The sequence below is a fragment of the Leguminivora glycinivorella genome, chromosome 3 (genome assembly GCF_023078275.1).
Source record: "Leguminivora glycinivorella isolate SPB_JAAS2020 chromosome 3, LegGlyc_1.1, whole genome shotgun sequence".
Classification (NCBI taxonomy): Eukaryota; Metazoa; Arthropoda; class Insecta; order Lepidoptera; family Tortricidae; genus Leguminivora; species Leguminivora glycinivorella.
The window spans coordinates 9,623,124-9,649,899 of record NC_062973.1 but is presented as its reverse complement, the minus strand read 5'-3'; the positions used below and the strand labels follow the sequence as shown (position 1 = coordinate 9,649,899).

Here is a 26,776-nt window from a genome sequence, read left to right as displayed (position 1 = left end):
ATGACCCCCCCCCCTGGAGCCTAGGTTGGCCATACAAATAGACCACGTGACCCCCCCTGGGGACTGGGCCTTTACTACGTGACCCCCCCCCCCCTGGGGACGAAGCTGGATCCGCGCTTGGTCGGGCGACAATTGTCACTATTGTGAAATAAATCAGTTGGTAGGCAGGGTACATAAAATGCTGTCAAGACAGCGCTACGAATGTCAAAATGTGGTCAGTAATGTGGAATTTGACATTAGACAATTCAGAAGTATTGTCGGGCTGCAATACTGCTGCATTGGTGATGATGCGGTAAAAATGTAGTCAAAATTATTTTTTAAACAGTTTTAGTTGGGGTTTTCATTCAACCTAATACGTCGTCAACGTTATAACGCCGTGTCTTGCGTGGGCGACGGCAACGGTCGCGCGATCGTCGCCGTCGCGTCTCATACTTCCATATCGATAAGGTTTGATTTCGTATGCGTCGCATCGCCGTCGCGCGACCATCGCGCGACCGTCGCCCACGCAAGCCACGGCGTAATATGTTTATGAGCTGCCAAACATCCATGAAATACCCCGATTGTACTTATAATTGGATGGTTGCAATTATCCGATCTGTTATAGAACTCAACAAGGCACTGCCGGTGAGCGGTAATTTACGCCGACATTGGCTGATGATTATAACGACCATTATATGCTCGTTCCATTAAAGAAGACACGTGTTTTGGCTTGTATTGTCAAGCTATTAAACGTAGATTTGACAGACCTGGGCGCCATTGTGAATGAGTCGATCTATATTGATGATTCACGTCAGCGTTCGTGATGACACAATTGTACCACTTGTCACGCACGGTTATGAAGCAATATTTGCCTGTACCTAGTTATTTTGATAGGTGTATTGCTTGTTAATTAGAAAATTTTCAATGTCATAAGTATGCTGATGTTGTTGAATATAGTATATTTTCATAACTATTATCATCCATACCATACACGTGTTATTAAAGGCATAAAGGAACGAGCTCATAATATGTAAAAGACCACCTGTTATATTTTAGCTATCGTTTATTCTATGACTAGCTTTTTCGCGCGGCTTCGTCCGCGTACTAATCTACTCTGGTTTTCACATAGAAACTTTATCCCCCCATTTCACCTCCTTAGGAGGTGAATTTTGAAAAATCCTTTCCTAGTGCTCCTCTATATAAGGAACCTAAGTGCCAAATTTTAAATCTCTAGAACCAGCGGTTTCGGCTGTGCGTTGATAATGTCAGTCAGCCAGTCAAATTTAGATTCCTGGTACCTTTACCGTTTTTGGTATTTAAGCCTTTGATGTACCTTAAAATGATGATAAAAGCAACTTCTTTCCTTTGTTGTTTCAATTTACATTTTACTTACCTTTCAGCTATTACTGCCAATTGTATTGAAAACGGTCGTCAATATCAGAACCGTAGACAACGCCAAACTAATTAGCTCGCTTGTTAAATTGATTGCGGAGAAGCGTTCGTATCACGAATTCAATTAATTCGCAATGTTTAGACGGAGGCGGCACTCATAGATCACAGCTGGGTTACACTTCCATCAATTCGCTTAAATACACTTCGGCCATGCCTGCTTTCACGGCGGTTCTGATTTCATACATGTCTTCTACTCACTCATAAGAAATACCACATAATATTCTCCGACGGATTATAAACTCATGTAATAAGTATGATAGGCCAAAGTAATCATATTGTTACTTCCGTTGCGTGCATTTCATTTGTTTTATTTTATATTTGATATCGTGTCTCGAAAACTGCATTCGAAAAGTTTCAATTTGAATGAACCGTATGGAGTCGTATGAGAATAGGGATGACGACTACATTAAAAATGGCATTCTGTTTAGTCCGTCAGTTAGATCGTCCAAAAATACTGAACACATATTTTTCACTTTATGTAATTAGTGAAAAAATACAAAGATATAGAGCATCAAAGTGCCGGAGTGGGGGCTTGTGACGTCACTTTTAAGTAAAAATTGTACCTAGGCGTGACGTCACGCGAAACTTCAACGCACTGTACCGTGTGTCATTTTTTGTTTACGAAAAAAAATAAAAAATATGAGTCCCAAATTTTTTGATAATCTATCTGACGGACTACATACTTAGTTCTTTTTAGTCGTCTCGCCTTTTGGGCCAGTTATGTCAACCACATTTGACAGACACATCATCGTCACGCAGCAGACGTCTATGGAACTTCCTATACAATAATATTTAACGAACGCTGTGACAGTCGTTTTGACGCAACCGACCCTTAGTCTGCTAAGGAACAGTCGACAGCCAAATTCTTAAGTAAGGTAAACTCGCCTCATTCGGTGACACGCCTAATTCGGTGATACAAGCTTTGAAGCACTATTCCGAAAGACGATTTTTGGTTGTTTTACCGAATGAGGCGAGTTTACCCTAAGTCAGTTACCAACATTCACCTGTTATATAATATTTTCCCAAATCTTCCTATATTTGTTTTCTAGCATCAGCAAAACTATTTTCAAAAAACTAGCTATGCAAATATATGACATTATCTAAAACTGGTAATCCGTACCCGATGTTGCAAATGACAGTATCTTATTCGAATGTAAATAGATTTGAGACGAAAATATTCTTAGATTGTTGCAAGAAGAAAATATGATATATTTTGTTTGGTAAAGTAGATCTCATTTCAATGGATCTATTTTCATATTTATCTGCGTTTAAAGATATGACAGTAACACAAAGAATTCTACATGTTGTGCTGCTGCTGATGATAATATTCATCAAATACAAAAAAATAATTACATTTATGTCATTCACTCAGGGTCAAGTGCTGGTGGCCTATCGGTAAGAGCGTGCCACTTTCGATCCGGAGGTCGCGGGCTTCGAACCCCGGCTCGTATCAACGAGTTTTTTTGAACTTACGTGTGAAATGTCATTTGATATTTGCCAGTCCCTTTTCGGTGAAGGAAAACATCGTGAGGAAACCGGACTAATTCTAATAAGGCCTAGTTACCCTTCGGGTTGGAAGGTCAGATGGCAGTCGCTTTCGTAAAACTAGTGCCTACGCCAAATCTTGGGATTAGTTGTCAAAGCGGACCCCAGGCTACCCAAGAACTGTGGCAAATGCCGGGATAACGCAAGGAGGATGATGACTCAGGATCAGGAAAATGGGGACATTGCGTTGCGATATGTGTAAGAAATATGCTAGTGTTTTTTGGCACAAATTGAAGATTCCATGCTATTTACTTACTACGCATTTTTCATATTTGTTCTTTAAAATATAGCATAACCGCATTCCAAAATGACTTTTGAACATCGTGTCATAAATATTTATTACTTACTTAGTCGTAATATTGTCATCAAAGACTTCAAACGTGTTAAATAGTCTCCAACTTTTTATGCGAGTTTAACAAAACTCGATCAAAAATCTACAGAACGTGAGCTTTCCACAAAATGACGGCCCCAACATGACGGTGCCTGGTTACAATTGTTGTTATACGCCGTTACAGAGCATTACGCGATTCAGCAATGTCTCGTCACGCGGGGGGTTAGGCTACGTCCACACAGACATGGCTCCTCATCATCCTCCTTGCGTTATCCCGGCATTTGCCACGGCTCATGGGAGCCTGGGGTCCGCTTTGAGAACTAAGTAAGATTTAGTGTAGGTACTAGTTCTACGAAATTAACTGCCATCTGACATCTGAGATTAATCCGGTTTCCTCACGATGTTTTCCTTCACCGAAGAGCGACTGGCAAATAACAAATGACATTTCGCACATAAGGAACGAGGCGAGGTTCGTAGAGTTCGTACCTCGCCTCGCCAGCCGGGGATCGAGCCTGCTACCTCCGGATTGAAAGTCTCTCTTACCGCTAGGCCACCAGCGCCTCAGACTTGACCCCTATTGGCGTACATTCCCGGCTGGTTGGCAGTACACGGTGGCTGCACAGGACGAGTCAGTGGTTCTCGCGAGTTCATTTAAAAAAGGCACTGTTTAACATTTGCTGAAAAATATTTAGCTTTAAAATACATATTGTGGCAAAAATAAATAACTTTTAAAATTCTACTTCAGTTGCTACATTTTCCCATCCTATAGACTTCTGAACATTTTGATTGTCTGAAGTAAGTTATATTATAATAAGTTATTTTCCTATTGTAAATATTTTTCAAGTTTCCTTGTTTAATCTATTTTATCAGTTTTATCACAGATTGCATATGCATGTACATACCAAGTCACAATATGACTGATCTAAATGTAGTTTTGTGTAGTACATATTTGATAAGTAGTACTAGTTTTTACAATTGCCATTTTAGGTCCATATCTGGCGCTGTCAAGTTATGTGCGAAGATTGGTGTCTTCTACGTGTTTCCTTAGATACCTTTCATTCTCTTCAAGCTATCGATGCAACCTTAAGACCATTAGCTAGATACCTTGATATTCACTAGTTAACTTAAGATGCAACAGGAGGGGGCAATTTTGCATACAAACGCTCTCGACTAGGTATTTGCTCCCTGGTTTTTGGAGTTAGAGCAATGATTTTGTCAACACAGATCAATATTAGTTTTATTTTCCGTTTTGATTTTCTTGATATTTTAATTTTTAAAGACGCTATACGAGAAATAGACGATCCCATCAAAAATTTCCAAAAACGGCCGTTTTCATTATGGTCCAAAAAAAGGTGTGAGATTAAAAATTGGTAACAATTAACCAAAAAAATTAAACGGTCCAACACAGATTATTTCATTGTTATTCAGATTCTCAAATATTTCGTTCCGATTGATCAATTTTTGGAGGAGTAAACAGTCGAGAGCGGAACCTCGATTTTATAGATTTTTTCGGAATATCTTTTAACTGAGTTAGTGTTCTTAAAATAAATAAATAAAATATTGGGGGACACCTTACACAGATCAACTTAATTTTCATAATAATAACAATCTTAATTGACTATTTTTGTTTTCGATAAATCTAGTTAATAACACGAGTACCTATAAATATTAAAAATAAAATAAAATAAATAAAATAAATACCCGCATGTCTGTGTGAAAGTAGCCTTATGTAAGTAGGGGGTAGTGGGTGAAATAATGCTGATTCTAACGAGCACTCCGCCGCGGCGCGTGACGTGGATACTCGCGCACGGTGCGTTCCACTCGACGACTCACAAAGCTTTACGTGTTCATTTAGAAGTTCTCAGTTTGAATAGGATTCAGACGAAACGTATGATGTACTTGAAGACCAATGTTTTTCTTGGTCTGTTAATGTCTCACATGTTTTGTTAAGCCGCTAGCTTCATAAGAGGAATCAAGCGCAACTTGTCACAGTAGTACCTTGCGGCGCACTAGACAGATAGACAAAGGAACAATATTTAATTATTTTTATTTTTTATTTTATATACTTTTTTATTTCCCTTTGTTTTAATTTTACTGTTGATATTGTAGCACCGCACCGTGCACCGCTTACAATATCTTTGCTTAACGTCGAGGTTGACTGGTAGAGAAAGCTTTAAAGCATTGGGTCCGCCTTTTTGTACTGCAAGATTTTCTTCTGTGCAACAAAGATGAAATAAATAAATAAATTGATTAAGATTCGAATTATTTTACTCATTATGAAAAATTCTTTCAAGGGAAGGGGGACCCTTTCCATAAAACATGGTATGTGGTGGATTTGTTACGATCTGTCATTTGCACCTGAGCCGATCTCTTTGCTCTCCGAGTTTTTGACGTTTTAGAAAAGTTTATCGAAAGCGTCATACCGATAACGTCATGGATATAATGTATCATCATATTGTGATGGTTTGGGGACGCTATTTTCTTGTGTCATTTTCCGTGAAAATTCATTGAAGTCACACTTTACCTCTAATACCTGCCTGTGCTACAAACTTGCTACAAAATACGATGGGCCATGATGAATGAATGAACTGTATGAATACATACAAACAGTGCATTTTTAAGGTTCATGATAGATAGTTACCTAAAAAAAGTGAAAAATATTTTTTCCACTAAAATGGACACGTGGCTCACCAATCGAGATGTTCGGAAAGATGTCATGGTTATTAAGAAAGATTTTTGATTCAGTAACAATTTCTGGAGATAATTGCTCTGACACCCGATCCTTATACTGATCAACATTTGTTCGGCGACTTTTAAAAATAACTTGTATTTTGATTTTTATCACCCTTGAAAGTTTTTTCTAAGAGTTAATGTATTACGAATTCTGTTAAGTCTAAAGTGTGACAGACAACGTCAATGACAACAATAATGGCGTACATTGAAGCTAATATTTATTTTGTATGAAAGATTTAAAATTTAAAGACTTCATAATTTTTAAAAGTCACTGAACAAATGTTGGTCAGTTTAACCCTTAATTTGGCAGAGACTCTGGTGACATAAATTTTCCGATTTTACTTAATATATTGAATAACAGGTGTTTTTAAAGCGTCCGAAAAATATTTAAAAAAATCTAGATTTATTAGTTTTGGAAAAAAAATATGTCCGCCACAGCGGACTCTGCCAAATATTGGGATAAATTAATATGTCCGCCGAGGCGGACACTGCCAAACATACGGTCATTTAAAATAAACAAGTATTTCTTAACATATATTTATTTTAAAAATTAACAAATATAATAATTTTGTATGAAAATCAAAGTAATCAAACTGACACATATTTATAGTCAAATATCATTATTTTAACTTTTTTCCGACTTTTTGGCCAGGTTGCACAGGCCGTGATCACGACAGACTGATGTGACAGTGATGTCCCAGCAAAATGCCGTCGAAGATGTAAACAACACAAAACTACCCGAAATTAATTATATCAATGTTCGGGGCAGACAAAGAAATTATAAATTTTGATCTACCCGGTTTTCTTTAATGTTTATTACCTACCCCTCGCGCGACATGTAACATTCACAATATCCGCGCACTACGTATACCTAAAAGTGCCAAAATTTTAACTGCTTGGTCCAGCACCACACGCTGTTGGATTAAATAAAAAATCTAAGCATTAAAGCAGGCCACCAAAACAAGAAAATCAAAATAATAAACAAAACAATATAATAATTTGTTACAACACGTGTCACCGCAACATTGGCATAGTCCGCCACGGCGGACAAATCGTATTTAGTATATATTTGGCACTGTCCGGTGCGGCGGACAACTTGTTTAAATGATGATTATGAGTATTAGAAATTGAGAAATAAATTGAAAACATAACCACTTGCAACTATTATGTAATATATTTTATTATTTATACAACAGAAATACCCTGTTCTTACAAAAACCAAAAGAAAAACGCATAAATATTTTGCTAAAAACAGTTGACTTATTAAATAAAATTGTACCTAAAAAGCGAAATATTTTTTTTTATCACCTGTCCGTCCCACCGGACTTTGCCAAATTAAGGGTTAAGGAGTATAGCCTACAGTTTAATTTTTTGCTTTTGTTACAGGCCCCACCCTGTATACCTACTTATATAGTATTACTGCTACGGAAGCACGCCCCATATCCACTGAAACACTTGATTTCATTATAACTGGCACCGGCACGACGCAAGCGGCACCGTGTTTTACTAATTATCATTACATGTCGCATCACTCGCATCATTCCCGGAATCCAGGATCACACCCTTGGCAGTACCGAATACCGAAATGTGGAAAATAACCCTCTTATTATTATATAAGACTCCGTACTAATTAGATCTTGTTACGAGCTACACGAAAGATTCCGTATATGCTTAAGTTTATTAAGTACTAAAACTACCCTACTATTATAGTCCAATACTGCAACTATATGGTCCAGAAGTTCAAAAATCTTCTTCTTTTCCTTTGCCTTTGTCCCATAATTTGAGGTCGGCTCTCCTCGTTCTCATGCTCCAAGACCGACTGTCCTGAAAAATAATCGTCACTAATGGTTTTTTTGGTTTAGTCCGAGTATTTTCATCCATTTGAAATTAATTAGTCAGCCCTAGATCAACAAAAAATACACCTAGTAAAAAGGCACCCCTGAACGAAATATTTACAATTATTTTTTGACCATAAGTTGATAGCTTTGGACTATAGTTGGGTGGTATTACGGTACACGTACTGAAAACTTAGAGCAGGGTGGAATGGAAAATTGTTTTATAGGATACTAGCGATCCGCCCCGGCTTCGCACGGGTACTATACCTACATGTAAACCTTCCTCTAGAATCACTCTATCTATTTAAAAAAACCGCATCAAAATCCGTTGCGTAGCTTTAAAGATTTAAGCATACATAGGGACATAGGGACAGAGAAAGCGACTTTGTTTTATACTATGTAGTGATAGTAATAAGTACCAGTGCTGGGTCAAAAGTGGCATCGGCTGGGAAACAGTTGACCACTACTGGTACTTTTACCTTACAATGTATTAATCATTAATAATTATAATTTGTTAAGTTATTATTATTTTTGTGAATTTTTTATTTATTTTTTAATCTAATTTTAATGTAATTTTGACGATTCGAAAGAGGCTGTAAAATCCTACTTGAATAAACGTTTTTTTTTGCTTCACTATATACATTCATGTTTTGGATGCGCACGGAAAACCGCTCAAAATTGGATTTGAATAATGAGTAAACTTTTTGAATGATATTAGTTAGAACGACTGAGTTTTATTTGTATGCGTGTTAAAAGCGTTTTTATGCTTTGATGTAATTTTACCAAGTTAAGAAGGAAGTTTGATATTATTATTTACCGACTTGTAAAATGGTGATAATTGAACGGTTATGATATTTGACTTTAATTTGGATGTTGCGGGTTCAAATCCTGTACCAATGAGTTTTTCGCATTTTTTGAAATAACATTTTTACCTGTAGCTTTAGTTTTTAATTGTGCCATTCGGGGATATGTGGTTGGCCTTTTTACGTATGTTTTTGTATGAACTAATTTAAAACACTGATCACTGTTTCAAAATAAGACATACTTACATAAATAGGTACCCGTATGTATGCGACACTTATCCATATTGACCTTATAGCCATAAGAAGCGTTGCCCTTTCTTTCTTATAGTTGAGAGAGAGGAGACCTGTTCCCAGCAATAGGATTGATATTGACTGCATTTTCATAATTTATTAGTTATCTGTTAACTGGTTATGAGAGTTAAATCTACACCATTGTATCACAAACTGAAAAGAAACAGTTTCTGTACTTTATACTTGGTCCACGGACTCTGTTTTAATTGAACGCTTACCGCTCGTTCTATTTATCATAAAATCGACTCAAGGAAAATGAAAACAGATGCTGAGAATGGAATAAGGAATTCAGGAAAGCTTCGTTCTCGAGCGGACTTGGAATACAGATGAACAAAGATTAAGTAAAAAATTCTGTGATGCCTAAATGAACTCTCGAATATTGACACAGTTTGTATCGACTGCTGCTTGGGAAAACCCTGTGGAAATATAATGAATATTAACGTAAGTCTGTAGATAGGTAGGTACTTTTATCTAAGTATGCCATGTTGGAATTGAATATGCGATGCTGTTTGCTATACATGTATTTAATTGTAATATGGTCTGAATCGTTGAATATACAACAAATACAACATGGCTACCACTAAAAAAGATCAGTTTTATATTTCCAATTCTTTAAATAAATAATGAGCATGAACAGCTCATTATTAGGGTAAAAAAATATCGTCTGTGACGTCCAAGGTGTATACCTATGTAGGTTGCTAATTAATACATCTTCCTTTGTTTAATTATATGCTGTTACCTACACTTTAAGCTAATAGACAGAGATATATATTTACCTTCAGGCACTTTTGAAAAAATGAAATGAAAATGAAATAAAATTTATTCGAAACAACACGTTACATCTTGGCAGTTGCATAAGTGGTAAATGTATAGATTGTTGTTCCAAAAAGGATGCCACTCAGCATGTGTCGGAGCACATAGTGCGCCACGACGCTGATTTTCAGTGGACCCTTAGACTTATATGATATGAAACACTGTTCCATACATAACCCAACATAAAGTAATAGTTTCAATGGATCAAACAGACAACACACGAACCATTACGCTTAAGGATAGATTAGTGTTACCATTGGATTAGTTATGCAAAATATGGCAGCGGTCCTCACGACTCGCGACCCTCGGCGGCGCGCCCCCGCGGAATACAAAATGAACCCGGCGTTTTGCGTTAAAATTTAGCACTAAAGAGATTTTTAAAAGGCCAAGCCCTTGTTTGGATTTTTTGGGACCGATGACGGTGGGTACGGGCAAATATACTTATCTACTGGAGTTACATTATAATTTTTGCAAACAGTCAGGTACCTTAAGTTTTGTATTTAGATTTAAATTTTCATAGTTTTAAACGCCAACGTCGCCTGCAATAAGTACAAGTTGGCTTATACATATATTTAATCCAATTCCAGCTTTGTGTTCCTTACTTGAAAGAGTTTTTTTACGTATAATGTCGTATTAATTTGAAGTTCGATACTCATTTTTTATTAAAAAGTGCATATATAACTTTTAACACTACAAGCGTAGATTAGAATATGTACATAGGTACGCTACTAAAAACACTCCCATTTTTCAGGACGTTAGTGTCATGAGGTCAATTCTTGTAGAAAGTTGGTATGAGTTTGAAATTGGATTTGTTTGAGGAATCCCACTATACTTACCTGAGACTTCATTGAAATAATTGCTTAGTTTTTATTTATTAAAACAACAAAAAACAGATGAATACAAACATTGTAAAATATATTTTTTTCTTTAAAAACGTAAGAATCCGTCCGTAGGCCAGCAACGCAACTCCAACCCTTCTGGTATTTTGTGTGTCCATGAGCAGCAGGCTTACCACTAGGCGACCTTCCTGATTTGCCTCTTATCGGCAGGATGAGTGGCCAGAAGACTGACTGCATTGCCGCCATTGCCTCTCTGAGCAGCAACGCTGGTTCGCTAAGCCGTCTGAGCGCCCGAAGCCTCTAGGAGGCGTTTCGCTAATTCCATATACATAGATTGCTTTAGATTAAGACGAGTAGGAATCAGCCTGTACGTCAATTATGCGTTCCTTTGTGTTAAATTACAGGCAAGGCGACGTGATTCGATGTTTGTCCCTGATTGATGACAAGTCGCGTAGAAACTGGGAATCAATCCGAATAGTTGATAAATGAGGCAGCAGCCATTATTTTGTCAGGTGTCTCCAGTAATGTCAGGTAATCTGGTTTACAAGTCGCGGTATAATTTGCACGACGTATTGTATTTTACGTACTTGGAAGCTTGGTCTAAAGCACAGAAGACTAGAAGTGAATTTTTAGTGTCTTTTAATATTAACTATAATGATAAATTTGTTTTTTATCATGCAGAAACGTCTGCGAGCGATATTACATATTTTTAAAAATATGTAATATCGCTCGCAGACGCTTCTGCATGATAAAAAACAAATGTAGTATGGGTTAGCACATTGTTACTGGCGAATTCTCAATGTAAATTGAGACTTCAGTGCCTGTTAAGATCTATTCTTACGGGTAGATGTTTGCTATAACGCCACCCTAAGGCGGTTGAGAATTGAGGGAAGGCATGGATAAATTCGCACACATCCAGCAGGCCTCCGTGCCGCAGTTGGAAGCGCGATGGCCCCGGCAAGGCCAAAGGTCGCAGGTTCGAGTCCTGCCGGAGGTGTGAATTTTTCCATTTTTCCTTTAATTTAAAAATATATAATGATAAATTCAACATTAATGTAATATTGAGGTTTTGAATTTAGCTTTGATATATTTTTTATAAATTATGACATTATGAAGTCTGACAGGCACACAATGAATATACCTACTTTAACAATTAATCAGGCGGGCCGTATACCTGTTTACCACCGACGTGGTATAAAAAAAAATTAGACCAAATTGTACTAAAATTATTATTAAAATGAACCACGTTAAATTATTAATTAAATATAATCCAGCATGTAGGTATAATGTAGCTGCAATCGTGCTGTTTCTTAAAAAAGATGTTTTTATTTTGTCATGCTGACAATGGAAACATACGAAAAAAAATAATCACTCAAAATATTCGTCTAATATATATAATTATAGTTACTGTATTGTTACTATAATTATATATATTAGACGTTGTTAGATAAATGAATCCGATACCAAAAGTCCTTCGTTGCTTTACGACAAACATAAGACATCGTATATCTGTCACAAGCTGACCACTTAACGTCACCCACACGCGCAAATTCTCACCCAATATTTTCAGCATTTGTCAGAAAAGAACCCCCGGTTGTACTCAAGGTGTCCCGACAAGCAGTCAACACATACACATTCGCAAAATGTCAAAAATACTTAGTGAAAACATGAAATTTGATAATATCTTTTGGATAGCCACAACAGCAATGCGTCTGAATCGATCCCATCCTTACATCCCGCGGGACAAAAAGTGGCGCACTCAATTTACAGCTATATCCACTTTATCCTTTTTCTGCTGTATGTTCCTGTTGTATTCAATATTTTTCCACGACATACAGTGTGGCGCATATGCTGATGCATGCAAAAGTGCTATAATGGCGATAGTTTCTTTCACCATTACGTACAAATACTCGATTTTATTACGATATCAGGAGTCTCTTACCGATCTAATTCGCATTGTGGATAATGATTACGAACTAGCCAAAGAGTTCTGTGAAGAAGAACAGCGCATTGTTTATAAGTACTCAAAGAGAGGCGTAAAAGTTACTCAGTACTGGTTCGTTTCAGCTTGCTCGACGAGCGCTATTTTCCCGGTCAAAGCCTTTGTACTTATGGGAAAGTCTTATCTAGCTGGTGAATTCGAACTGGTGCCGATGTTCGAAATGACCTACCCTTGGATTCTAGACGATTACAAAAATGTACATTTCGTTTTTGTCATGTTGTTCGGTTTAACACTCTTCTTTGATATTTACGCGACTTCGATGTATGTGGGGTTTGATCCGATTGTCCCAATATTTATGCTTCATTTGTGCGGACAGTTGGACATCCTTAATCTGCGAATATCGAAATTGTTCTCCAATACTAAGGACTCAGCTGAAACTATTCGAGAAAACTTAGGAAGGATTATTTTACAACTGCAGGATATATACAAGTACGAATACATTTCTTATATTCAAGAGGTTCCCCTTCAGGTGAAACATATGAATATAATATTTTTGTCTTTCAGATTTATTGAAATCATTAAAGCCAATTTCACCGTGTTGTACGAATTTATTATGAAAACAACAACTTTTCTACTCCCTCTGACGGCGTTTCAAATTACCGAGGTAATAAAGAGCAAAAACAAAGTGGAATATAGTTATTTATTATAATTGTCTAGTTTATTTATGTAGATACTGAAAAACTATAATATACAATAATAAGATATACTTAGGTAACTTTTTTTAAATATGACATAAAACTCCCGTGAGACTCAAACATATTTAAAAATATCTTAAGCGGGTGGGACTCTTGAGAAAGATCCTCGGAAATGGATCGAAACATGTCAAACGTTATATCGACTTAACGCGTGACTAACCCGATTAAAATATTTTTAAATATGACCTAAAACATTGGAATTGTCTGGTTTTTCGATTTGTCCTTAACTGAGTAAAAATTGATTTTTATTTCAGTCTCTTCGGAAGGGAGAAATTAACCTCGAATTCATAGGATTCTTTACCGGCGTCATATTACATTTCTACATACCTTGTTATTACAGCGACCTTTTAATGGAGACGGTATGTGCGGAATCGCAATTATATTCATTTTTATTTAATAACTTATTATTTTATACTTACTGTCCCTTGAGTATGCTTAGAAAACATGTCCCACTGGCAAACATAAATTTTGTCAAGAAATTAATTTAAATTCAGTGTTCTATACAGAGTGGGGCCTGTAACAAAGGCGAAGAATTGAACTGTAGGCTATTCTCCTCATACTGATCAACATTTGTTCAGTGACTTTTAAAAATTATGAAGTCTTTAAATTTTTAATTTTTCATACAAAATAAATATTAGCTTCAATGTAAGCCATTATGGTTGTCATTGACGTTGTCTGTCACACTTTAGACTAAACAGAATTCGCAATACATTACCTCTTAGAAAAACCTTTCAAGGGTGATAAAAATCAAAATACAAGTTATTTTTAAAAGTCGCCGAACAAATGTTGATCAGTATAAGGAGAATAGCCTAGAGTTCAATTCTTCGCCTTTGTTACAGGCCCCACTCTGTATAATATGCATTCATTTAAATCCGTACCTGAGTTTTTCAAGTAATTTTATAGTAGAATGTTTGTACCAAGAAACATAATTTTTGATACTGACATCATCATCCTCCTTGCGTTATCCCAGCATTCGCCGCGGCTCATTTGAGCCTGGGGTCCGCTGTGACAACTAATCCCAAGATTTGGCGTAGGCACTAGTTTTACGAAAGCGACTGCCATCTGACCTTCCAACCCAAAGGGTAACTAGTATTTATTGGAAATTAGTCCGGTTTCCTCACGATGTTTTTTGATGATTTTTGATACTAAAATATCCGATCAATATCGTATCTAGATGGCGAAGCGCCTCATAAGTGCTACGGGTGACCAGAGGGCTAGTTTCTTTCTTGCGCAGAGGATAAGCATCGCGATCCAGCGCGGCAATGCTACCAGCCTTCTGGGCACCCTACCACAGAACTTTATTTATATAGAAGAAACAAGTTCATCTATTTGTATAGGGGCCGAGCGTGTCAAATTTTGTACTGAAGTTGTTTCTTGCCTGTAATTTTAAATATGTCTCAGGCTCTTGATTGTTCATAATTTTTGTGTTGTTGCAATTGAATATCACGTAACGAGGCATTTTTTATGTTTTGATTGACTTCAACTTACAAAAATTGACGCCCGAATGCTGCAAGCTGCGATTAAAGACGGACAACTCAGTGGATTTCACTGAGTTCATTTGACACGCTAAGTAGATACGTTTGCTTGATCTATGGTATATATGACATCTGTGCACCCTACCATCTTTCGACATGCTTGCTCCTGTGCTTTATTCGTAAATATTTTTGTGTACATATATTTATTCCATGTTAGATTAAGTTTAGTAGTTCAAGTTCTTTGTATATTTTTGTACAGATGTATTTATTTAATAAATAAAACCCAGTAGTTTAGAATACTATTACACATAACTATAATAAAGTTGGAATTGAGATGAAGTTTTTTGTGTAGGGTGAAAACTTCCGTCTGTCGATATATTCTTGCGGCTGGGAGAAGCACTCCGACAAGCGCATAATGCGCTCCGTCCTGTTCATGCTAACACGCGCTTTGAAGCCCATCGTCATCAGGACTGTCTTCTGCGCCATCTGTCTCGACACCTTTGCTCAGGTAACATAATACTTATAGACGGTCAAAAGACTCTTGACATTAAAAAAATTGCGAAATTCAAATTTTCTATGGGACGATAATGTTTTGACGTGTGTGCTGCGTGCGTCCCATAACACGCGCAAGGGCAGCATCCGATCGGTGTACCCTTTTATTTCATTTAAGTATCAAAAGCACTCCGTTTTAAACTCAGAGCATGTTATTTCATATATCTGTGGTTTTAAAGTATCAAAGCCTCTACGTTTTGGCTTTGGCTCCACGAACCAAAAGACCTGAATATCCAATAGTTTGCGCGATGAAAAAGAAAGTAACACACTTTGCCAATAAAAAGAAGGCAAATTAAAAATATGCAGTTGCGGAAAGTTGAATCCCATAGACATTTTAATTGTGCATGTGTCACATGTCTGAGAGTGAAATAAAACGAACTTTAACAAGCTACTGTCAGTTTTTATATCAGTATTGCTTTTTTTTAGATGTGCCGGGAAGCTTACTCTATATTTAATTTGATGAACGCAGCTTGGGCTTAAGCTGAAGCTTCAAAGGAATATAATATTTAAATAGATATTTTAGAAATAAATATTTTATTTCCACGCTTCTTACCTTAAAAATCATATGAGGTAATATTTAGAAGATTAAAAATAAGTTTTTTTTTAATGCACAATTTCATAAAGACTTTAGCAGTTTAAATTCTAGTTTAGATGTTACGAAGTACTTGCACCTTCTTTTAAAGTAAAAAAAAATGATATTAAAATACGTCGCATTTATCTTCCGAGTACCTATTTATAGAAGCACATAGATAGACGCAGAACTTCGTATAGTCAACCAATTTGAATCCTAGACCTAGAGTGGCCCTAGCCCTGTCTTATTGACACCGTACTGTTGTCAAAGAAGTCACTTCAACGTTTACTGTGTAATAACGTTATTAATTAATGAAATATATTCATCGAAATCTTACAAGACTAAAAATCCAACTATGCATGCGCTTGGTTTTGTGGCAAACGATGTTTCTGTTACAACGCTTACATTACAGCTTACATGATGTAGGTGGTAATTAACGTCAAGACATCGATGAAGAAACCACAGCGATCCGCCATCAAAACCTGTCACTGTCACTTACACCGTTACATGTAGTACAACTTGGCAAATTAAAATTTTGTAAAAACCCCCGACCGCGACATAGTAGACCGATTTTCATGAAACATGGCTAAGAACACTCCCGACTAACTCAGCTTTCAGACAAAAAAAACTAAATCTTAATCGGTTCATCCGTTCGGGAGCTACGATGCCACAGACAGGCACACACACAGACAGACAGACAGACAGACAGACAGACAGACAGACAGACAGATAGACAGATAGACAGACAGACAGACAGACACGTCAAACTTATAACACCCCGTCGTTTATGCGTCGTGGGTTAAAAAGAGTAAAAATGGTACTATTTTTTAACCCCTGACGCAAAAAAGACGGGGTGTTATAAGTTTGACGTGTCTGTCTGTCTGTCTATCTGTTTGTCTGTCTGTCTGTCTGTCTGTGGCATCGTAGCTCCCGAAAGGATGAACCGATTTAGATTAAGGGCCAGTTGCATCAACCACATTTGACAGACACATCATCGTCACGCAGCAGAGGTCTATGGAACTTCCCATACAATAAAAAATAACGAATGCTTTAACGGTGACAGACGGTTTGGTGCAACCGGCCCTTAGTCTTTTTTTGTTTGACAGCTGAGTTAGTCGGGAGTGTTCTTAGCCATGTTTCTTGAAAATCGGTCCTCTATGGCTCCCCACAGACAGTCTTAAAAATTCATAATCTTAAAAAAAACTTGTATGCAATCTGACAGTTCAAACTGACACTGACAAGACACTGACAGATCTGAACTGTCAGATTACATACAAGTTTTTTTTAAGATTATGAATTTTTAAGACTGTCTGTGGGGAGCCTATGTCGGGGGTTTTTCAAAATCAACATCAATCACAATCACCACTTACTGTTCTCATACAAAAGTGCAAACGTACATAGACGGTGGCGCCCCTATTATTTTCTACTCTTTTTGCCAGGCTGTATGTACTTACAACATTATTTTTTTTAGTGTTTATTACTTACATACTCGTAATTATGTTCAGAACTTAACTAACTCAGCTTTCAGACAAAAAAAACTAAATCAAAATCGGTTCACCCGTTCGGAAGCTACGATGCCACAGACAGACACACACACAGACAGACAGACAAACAGACAGACAGACATACAGACGGACAGACAGACAGCCAGACACGTCAAACTTAATAACACCCCGTCGTTTTTGCGTCGGGGGTTAAAAATAAGAAACAATCTCAACTGATGATTTCAGCTAATCCATACCATACTAATATTATAAATGGGAAAGTGTGTGTCCGTCTGTTTGTTTGTCCGTCTTTCACGGCAAAACGTAGAGACGAATTGACGTGATTTTTTAAGTGGAGTTAGTTGAAGGGATAGAGAGTGACATAGGCTATTGTTTGTCTCTTTCTAACGCGATCGAAGCCGCGGGCAAAAGCTAGTGGATATATATTTTCATCATTTTACAATCTAAAAATATGGCACACGTAGCCATACGTATATTTAAAAATGTAAAACATTTTCAAATATTTCAATCAATTGAAGTTGTCCGCTAGCCGGAATTACTCCCCTGTAGTTTGTTTTCATTTTCGATTATACACGTATGATTACAATTGGCACAATATTCGGTGCAACAGTTACAAAAACTACATTACTTTTTTGAAACGGCTTAACCTATGTATTTTCTGCTTGGTCATTAATGTCAACCACACCGGCTCTGTTCTCAGGTAAACTCTTCATCATTTAGCCCTAAAGCACATCGGACTATTGTCTTCAAGTTTCCCCACCTAGTGGCAGCGGTTTACACCTACAGATACGAGTAAAATGTCTGCAATTCTAGACGAAGACATGAATTTCGATAAGATTTTCTGGATTGCCACTACAGCAATGCGCCTGAATCGCTCACATCCGTATATCGCTCGAGACAAGCTCTGGCGTACTCAATTTACTGCAATATTTATTTTATCTCTGTCATGTTTTTTGTTGTTATTATATTCTATTCTTTTCCACGACATACAATGTGGACTGTTTGCTGAAGCCAGCAAAAATGCTATTATGGCCATAGTTGCCTTCACGATTACCTACAAATATTCGATTATGTTAAGATACCAGGATTCCATCACGGAACTTATTCGCATAGTTGACGATGATTACAAATTGGCGAAGGGGTTCTGTGAAGAAGAACAACGTATTATTCTTCACTATTCTTTACGAGGAGTCAAAGTATGTCAGTATTGGATCATTTCTGCTTGTTCGACGAGCGCTATTTTCCCTTTGAAAGCGTTGATGATCATGGGAAAATCATACATGGCAGGCGAATTTCAATTAGTGCCAATGTTTGAACTCACATACCCTTGGATCTTAGAAGATTATAAGAACGTGCATATTATGTTTATTATGCTATTCGGTTTGGCACTATTCTTTGATGTTTATGCTACCTCAATGTACGTGGGGTTCGATCCGATTGTTCCTATATTTATGCTTCACCTATGCGGACAGCTTGATATCCTTAAGTTACGTATATCTAAACTGTTCTCTGATACTGAGGACTCCGAAGAAATTGTTCGTAAAAACCTTGGAGAAATTATACTGAAACTGCAGGATATTTACAGGTAAAATAATCTTATTTTTTACTTTAATTACGAAATCCCGGTTATTCTTGTTTTTTGTGTTATTATTTAAGTTATAAACTTTTTCTTTCCAGATTCATTGAAGTAATTAAAACGAATTTTACAGTATTGTACGAATTTATGATGAAAACCACAACATTTTTGCTTCCACTCACGGCATTTCAAATAACTGAGGTAAGTAAACAACTCAGAAGTGAATTTTTAACTTCTGATTAGCAGAAACGTCTGCAACCGATGCCACTAGGCTTAGAATAAATTTAAAAGTGGAAAATGTCTGCCTTAGGTGAGACTTGAAGGCACGGCCTCTGGCTCAGTTGGCAGAGCGCTGGAGTATCGATCCAGAGGCCGTGAGTTCAAGTCTCACCCAAGGCAGACATTTTCCACTTTTAAATTTATTCTAAGCAAAGAAGTGAAATAAATGTATGGTTTAAAATTTTAATGAATTCGTATTTTAATCGAAATTAAATATATAAATAAAACGATTTTTTAAAAGATAAATTACTGCAAAATAGTTTTTGCAAACATAGAAAAACATATTTTTAGTAGGAAGTTGCTTTTAGCAATTTGATTTTTCGGAAGTTAGTGAAGAAGTTACTTTGAGTTAAGCATGCATTTTGTTTCAGTCTTTACGCAATGGGGAAATAAATTTTGAATTCATCGGCTTCTTCACCGGTGTCATTTTACATTTCTTCATACCATGCTATTACAGTGATCTTTTAATGGAAACGGTGGGTATATTGGTATAACTTATATTATTTCCCCTCTTTATACGCTATGATGAAGTGTGGAGTGACCAGAATGGATCGGATCAGGAATGAGTATATTAGGGGAAGTTTGAAAGTTGCGCCTATAACGGAAAAGATGAGGAGTGGCAGGTTGGCGTAGTATGGCCATATAATGAGGAGGGATGAATGTCATATAGGCAAAAGAATGTTGGACATGAAGGTTGATGGATGGAGAGGGAGGGGTAAACCCAAACAACGCTGGATAGATTGTGTGAAAGAGGATATGAGGAAGAAAGATGTGAGTGTTGAGATGACGAAAGATAGAGGAGAATGGAAGAGGAAGACGTGTTGTACCGACCCCACATAACGTGGGATAAGGGTAGGAGGAAGAAGATACGCTATGATGACAATAATGTTGAACGAACTTCGAACACACTAATTCAGGCATTTGACAACATGAAGACACTAGAGCAGCTGCCAGCCTAGCTGAATTGACAATCGTTGACGCTACGTGGCTATAGAATAGGCTATTTGACCCTTTTTAGGGTTCCGTACCAAAAAGGTACAACAGGAACCCTTATGGTGCGACTCTGTCCGTCTGTCTGTCCGTCTGTCAAATTACTAAATATCTCGAGAACTACTAATGCTATCAACTTGAAATTTGGAATAGTTGTGAACATTGTAAACCTCTATAAGTAGAATAGTATATTTTTATTAAATTTATGAATTTTAATTGTATAAAATGGAAACTGCAAACTGTAAATTTCAAGTTATTTTGGTCAAGTGGGGTATCGTTAGAAAGAGCTTGAAAATTGAACGTAAATAAATTAAAAAAAAAAGGATTTTGAAGGAAAATATATAAAAAAATACCGCGAAAATATATAAAATAATCCTAGGACTAAAACTTATAGACAAACAAAGAAGCGATGACATACGCAGGAAAACAAAAATAATAGATGCAGTACAACACACTCAAAGGCTAAAGTGGAAATGGGCTGGACATCTTGCCAAGGTCACAGATAACAGATGGACAAAACGTGTCACAAAATGGTTGGATCCAAGCGGGAAAAGGAGATCAGGAAAACCAAAAGATCGTTGGGTCAATGAAATCAAAAACATAGCGGGGACAGACTAGATGGAAAAGGCACAAAAAAGAAGTGATTGGAGACAGCTGGAGGAGGCCTATACCCGAACAGGGGCCATGTCTTAACCACGTTTTTTTTTTTTTTAAATTGAAATATTTACAGATTGTTAAAACTAATTTTAAGTCATGGAAATAAAGGCTATGTTATGTTATGTTATATAAAATAAATAAATAAAAAATATATAAAAATAAAAATTACACACATTTTTAACCGGCAATACGTATTTAGTCATCATACATTGTTTTTTTTTATGTCAAATACTACTGAAGACAATCATTTATTGTGCCAAATTCGATGTGAGTAGCCTATAGAAACGCAGTCTGGCTTTGTCACACCACATCAGAAGAGCCATATAGAGTTAGCTGTATGTCCCATGAAGGGGTAGGCAGAGCACATCAAAATCTACTAGTTTCAGTGCCACTCTTGGCAAATAAGGGGTTGAAAGAAAACGAAAACTGTGACATTGCAGTGACAGGGTGCCAGCCTCTCGCCTACGCCACAATTTAACCCATATCCCACAGTCGCCTTCCACGACACCCACGGGAAGAAAGGGGGTGGTGAAATTCTTAACTCGTCACCACACGGGAAATACACACACTAGTAACATTACTACATTTTCTCAAAATAGGCACAATGGTTGTCGACTTGCGAAAATGTCCCACAGTTTAATGCTCAGTATGTTCACCCCCAGGCGTACCTAGTATTCCCAGTGCGCGCTCAATGAAAGTCAAACAGTAATTAAAAGCATAGTCAATTCAATTTGCAAAGCAAACATTGATTTCATTGATTCAGACATTGTTACTGTAATTATTAAATTAATATTTTCATATCAACTGTCGATCTAGATTTCTAGAAGCGAAGTCGATAACTCGATAGGTATTAATGGCGAGGTTTTTTCTTATGAATTAGTTTTGGTTATGGTTTGGTCATTAGGGAACTGGCTGTCATTGATCATTCAACTGAATAATAATTGTAAAAAAAAATCAAGTGGGAGCCCTTGTCCATTCGCCTGTATAAATTGCAAAAAAATAGCAACAAATTATAAAATACTACCTATTACTTATACCGTGGTGTTGCCGACCCGTGTAAATCTAAAGTCTACACTCGATTAGAAAATGGAAGAAATTAACATAACTTATAAATTTAAATAGATAAATTTAAATAGAAAAAACGACAGGGCCCACTGGTGGCCGAGCCGTGAATCGAACCCGGGTCTTCAGCTTACGCGGCTAACGTCCTCACCACTAGACCACCCGCCCGCCGTGGTACCCGATGAAATTTCTCTAGTGTATATTATCTCTGATAAAGCTAGGCGCCTTTGACCAACTCTAAGGGCGAGCAATTAGTGCTTGCACCTCCTATACGAACACAAAACATAACTTTATTCAATTTTGAGATCGGTTAAGATACAGCTCGACGACTGCTCGGATTTAGAGCGGTAAAATGAAAAACGTTTCAAGACGATCAATTGCAGTTGTCAAGCAGACGTACAGTCGCCATCAAATATATAGGAGCTGCCAAAGTATCACACGTATCTACTGTCAAGACGTTAGAGTTAGAGAGCGTCCTCCTACATTTGAGAGAGCTTTGGCAGCATCGATCTAATGGCGATTGTACGTTGTACTAAAACAAAACTGCCGAATTCGTCTGCCGAGCGTGTTGCAAACATAATCTGTTCTACTTTTGTTGTTTGACATGGGATATGAGTGCTGCGTGTGTTAAAAATTAAATAAAACTAAAAATATCGCGAAACACGGGTATTACCTTCTTTGAAATTCAGTTATTATCAATATCAAATTGAAACGAATAAAGATAAGTCAGACCACCAAACAAATGCTAACAAATTTGTAAAAAGAGTAACTAAAATATTCTCCTCATGTTGTTACATAAAACCCACCCATAACACTGACTGTAAAAGTAACCTCTCAGTAAATAAAAATATACTCGTAGATCGCTGGGAGAATTAAACGCAAACTTCAGCGTGGTGTCGACCAGTATGTCGACAGTAAAACCCTTGTGTAAAGGCAGAACCAGTTGACGCCTCGCTAAGACTTCCGTTTAACTTTCCCAGCGAATCTATGAGCATTTTTAGAATTTGGGACCCCCATTAGCGTAAGTTGTTAACAAAAATTAACTCACTGTCAGTTTTGTGACGATAATTAAACATTAAATGTTTATAAAAATATTGTTTTTGTGTTAATTACATAAACTTTAAGCAATAGGTAATCTACATTCAGAATGTGAAAAAAGTAAATTTTTGGACAGATTTTATGCTTAATCGTCGTCACAAAACTGACAGCTAGTTAATTTTTGTTAACAACTTACTTTTTTTTTGACATTTAGAATTTATTCTAGAAGATTTTAGACTAGTATTTTTTTATACAATTTAGATTGATATCATTTTATTAATTCAATGTAGTTTTAAAACAATATTGTTTATTGCACCAATAAATTGCTCTGATATTTAGAATAAGATGAATATTGTACATTGTTGACAATTTAAAAGTGCTTATTGTAAGCCTATTTGAATAAATAATATTTTGATTGATTGATTGATTACTCTAATTGGCGTGTCCCAAAATCTGAAAATGCCCCTATATGTTAATGTTAATGTTATAGATATAGGTACAGTGAGCTGAGAAATTGCATGGAGAAATTATGAATGAATTCATTGATAATTTCGCCATGCACTTTGACAGCTCACTGTACATTTACATCTTATGTCTGGTGTGCTTTCAGGGTGAAAACTTTCGTCTAGCGATATACTCTTGTGGTTGGGAGAAGCATTCGGACATGCGCGTGCTGCGAACCATCCTGTTCATGCTAACGCGAGCTATCAAGCCTGTCGTGATTTGCACCATCTTCTGTGCCATCTGCCTTGACACTTTCGCTGAGGTGTGTTTCTGTCAACTTTCATACAGAATATAATGGTCTAGCAACCTGTCAGTGCAATATCACAAGTGCGTCTTCTTTCCCCTTCCTTGCACTAAAACTTGAGCAGTTTCATGTCTAAACCTTTTAGGGATGATGATCGGCCTTCAAGTCTCTAACAGACTATTCAAGTAGTGTCAGGTGGGCCTTAACGTTTTTCGTGGCTGTGTAAGCCAATACGATAGCGGCAAACACGACCACAGCTCTGGCAAGTGTAGTGTACCCGTGGCGAAGAGATCACGCTGATAACGCTTGGCTCGCTTACTTGTGAGTGCCGCAAACCAAGCATTGTCGTGGATTGTGCGTCCATCGAACACCAATTTGCACCACTTGTCTCTATCTTCGGCAAGCTTTTCTGGGGATACTGGCTTTGTTTTATGTATGTTTTGTATATCTGTAAATAAATTAAGAAAAACTCTTTTACTTTTTCTCTATCAAAATTAATTACCGAACATGGCCTTGTACGGATCCTCCATCACGAAAGTAAGATAATTGAGACCTCGTCTGTTAATTGATATAGATATTTTGCCCAAATTGAGTTATTGCCTTTAATTCTTATCAGGCGTTATAATTGGCACTCAAATAAGGAAGTATGTAAAGGGAGTTATTAAAAATCAGATTCGACAAAAAATAACTACTCTACTTATTTATTTTACGCGAATCTAGCAAAAGCTAAATAACATAATCTATTCTATAAATCTCTCTAAGCAAATGCTTCTTACATTTATCTTCCTTTAAATAATATAAAAGCGTGCTTGAAGCGAAAGACGCAGACAAAAATTTACAAGCATATTTTATTTATTTTTCAATGATCCAAGCGGGAGGCACAGACCACCTCAACTAGACGGAGCAATCCAGCCAACTCAAAAGTCACCACACGTAATATTTTATATTATGTTCTCCCGTAGCAATTTAGTACTGTTACCGGCATAAATAAGTGATAATTTATGTACCTTGTCGCTTTTAATTATTTGACAACTTCGTATGATATTTCAAACAAGATGTTAATGAGACAAAGTACAGAAATCATCAGTATCATCACTAAACTTATTTATGGCGGTGACTGTATGGGAACGCAACCCGTTTGAATCAGTTACGGTAATGTTTGCTTTACATCCTGCATCCGGTACTCGCATAATTTTGGAATATAAAAAAATTTTTTAAAGTTGAACTTGGGATGTTATACTATGAGTATGTAATGGTGTACGGTACTACTACTCTATTTCGTTGCTCACATCGTGATATTTTACCAATAAACTAGGGAACTTGCCTGAAATTATACTTAATAAATTATTATAAACCATGCACGAAATAAAGCATTAGATAAATGTAAGAAAAACATGAACAGTCGTTATTTTTAAAGCCAATTCCTACTTAATACGTTTATGTAGTGCGAAATGAGTTTCCTAAGTATTTTTCCGGAAACGTTCGTGTTTGTCATGCTCATGCTTGTTCAGTCAATGTCAGTACATCTTGTACTGAGACTGACTGGAATAGCATGACACGTTTGTACGTTTCCGTAACAATACTCTTCGCACTACATGACTTAGAGAGAGACCGGACGTCACTCGACACGATTTCATATTAATTCCATATTATCAAAATCTTTCAAATTCATTTTGACAGCTCTTATAAAGAAGCTGATTTGATTAGAAGGAAAATAGCATAGGCTATTTATACTTATATACGCCTAATATGATTTGGCATAACGCATATCATTATTACGCATGAATTTTCATAATCTTAATGCGCATAATTTAATATGTTATAACGGTAATTTGGTATAAATATAAAAGGCATAACGTTGATTAGCATAATTATGAAATGGTATATATATGCGACAGAGTGCAGAGTTAAGGTAACCTAACCTATCCCACTTTTTCAATGGCAGTTTGTTTTTGTAAGTTTCGCAGTTCTAACCTAACCCACTTTTCCAATAACAGTTTGTTTCTGTATGTGTCACAGTTCCAACCTAACCTAACGCACTTTTCCAATAACGTTTTGTTTCTGTATGTGTCATTCACAATTCTAACCAAACCTAATCTACTTATTCAATACCAGTTTGTGTTTTTTTTATGCGTCGCAGTTCTGACCTTGATCTTTTAACTTCAGTTCAATTATTTCTAAAGAAACGCGGACTAGGAGCGGCTACAGTTGGAGATCAGGGCGACCTTTATAATCTACTTGTTCTGTAGAATTATACTAATTAGTTTTAGGACAATTAAAGTTATAGTTAATAATGTTATGCACAATTAAATTATGCAGTCATTGTTATGCGTAATAAGTATTATGCTTTTTCAATATTATGCCTATTCAATGTTATGAACAATTATGTTAAGCCAAATCTGTTATGCGAATTCATATTATGCGAAATGATAGGCGAAAAAGAGGGCACCCGTGTCTGCGTAGTCTGTGGCGGGAGGTTTCCGCAACCCCTTCCGTCAGTTTGTCCCAGGCACTCGCCTGCCAATTTCCGCGTTTCCGGCAGCCATGGCCGTCTACTTCCGGCAGCATTTGTTTAAAAGAATCACTTTATATGTATGGTGTAGCTGGCGTCTGGTTTCGAGTTTCATTCAGAAAAGTTGTAGCAAAATGAACACTCAAACTTTAAAAGTTCAATCTCAGCCAATATTTTGTTTTCAGATATATGAAAATATTACATATTGGTTTAAAATTGCTTAAAAACGTAAAAAAAAAACCATCAAAGGAGACCTCAGAATTATATTTTTGTTTGAATAAACATTTATGTTGATACTAATACTTACTTATGTATCACTGTGAAATACTTTTTCATTTTCATTTTTTCATTGTCGCAATGACATCTTACTTCTATTTTAAAATCATGGTTCGAATATGGCTTTTCATATAAATTGATAATAAATCGTTTTTTTTTTCAGATGTGCCGTGAAGCTTATTCAATTTTTAATCTGATGAACGCAGCTTGGGCTTAG

General features: G+C 36.6%; 2 protein-coding genes across 2 annotated transcripts; both read left to right on the top strand.

Moving 5' to 3' along the window:
* The first annotated feature begins 12,264 nt into the window (after window positions 1-12,264).
* LOC125224833 (odorant receptor 2a-like) lies at window positions 12,265-15,825 on the top strand. The gene is made up of 5 exons (XM_048128310.1): window positions 12,265-13,052; window positions 13,128-13,227; window positions 13,573-13,677; window positions 15,146-15,301; window positions 15,772-15,825. The coding sequence occupies exons 1-5, from the start codon at window positions 12,265-12,267 to the stop codon at window positions 15,823-15,825; spliced, it is 1,203 nt and encodes a 400-aa protein (XP_047984267.1).
* Window positions 15,826-18,218: 2,393 nt separating this feature from the next.
* LOC125224837 (odorant receptor 2a-like) lies at window positions 18,219-26,776 on the top strand. Its single transcript, XM_048128315.1, has 5 exons — window positions 18,219-19,006; window positions 19,099-19,198; window positions 19,648-19,752; window positions 23,634-23,789; window positions 26,723-26,776. The coding sequence occupies exons 1-5, from the start codon at window positions 18,219-18,221 to the stop codon at window positions 26,774-26,776; spliced, it is 1,203 nt and encodes a 400-aa protein (XP_047984272.1).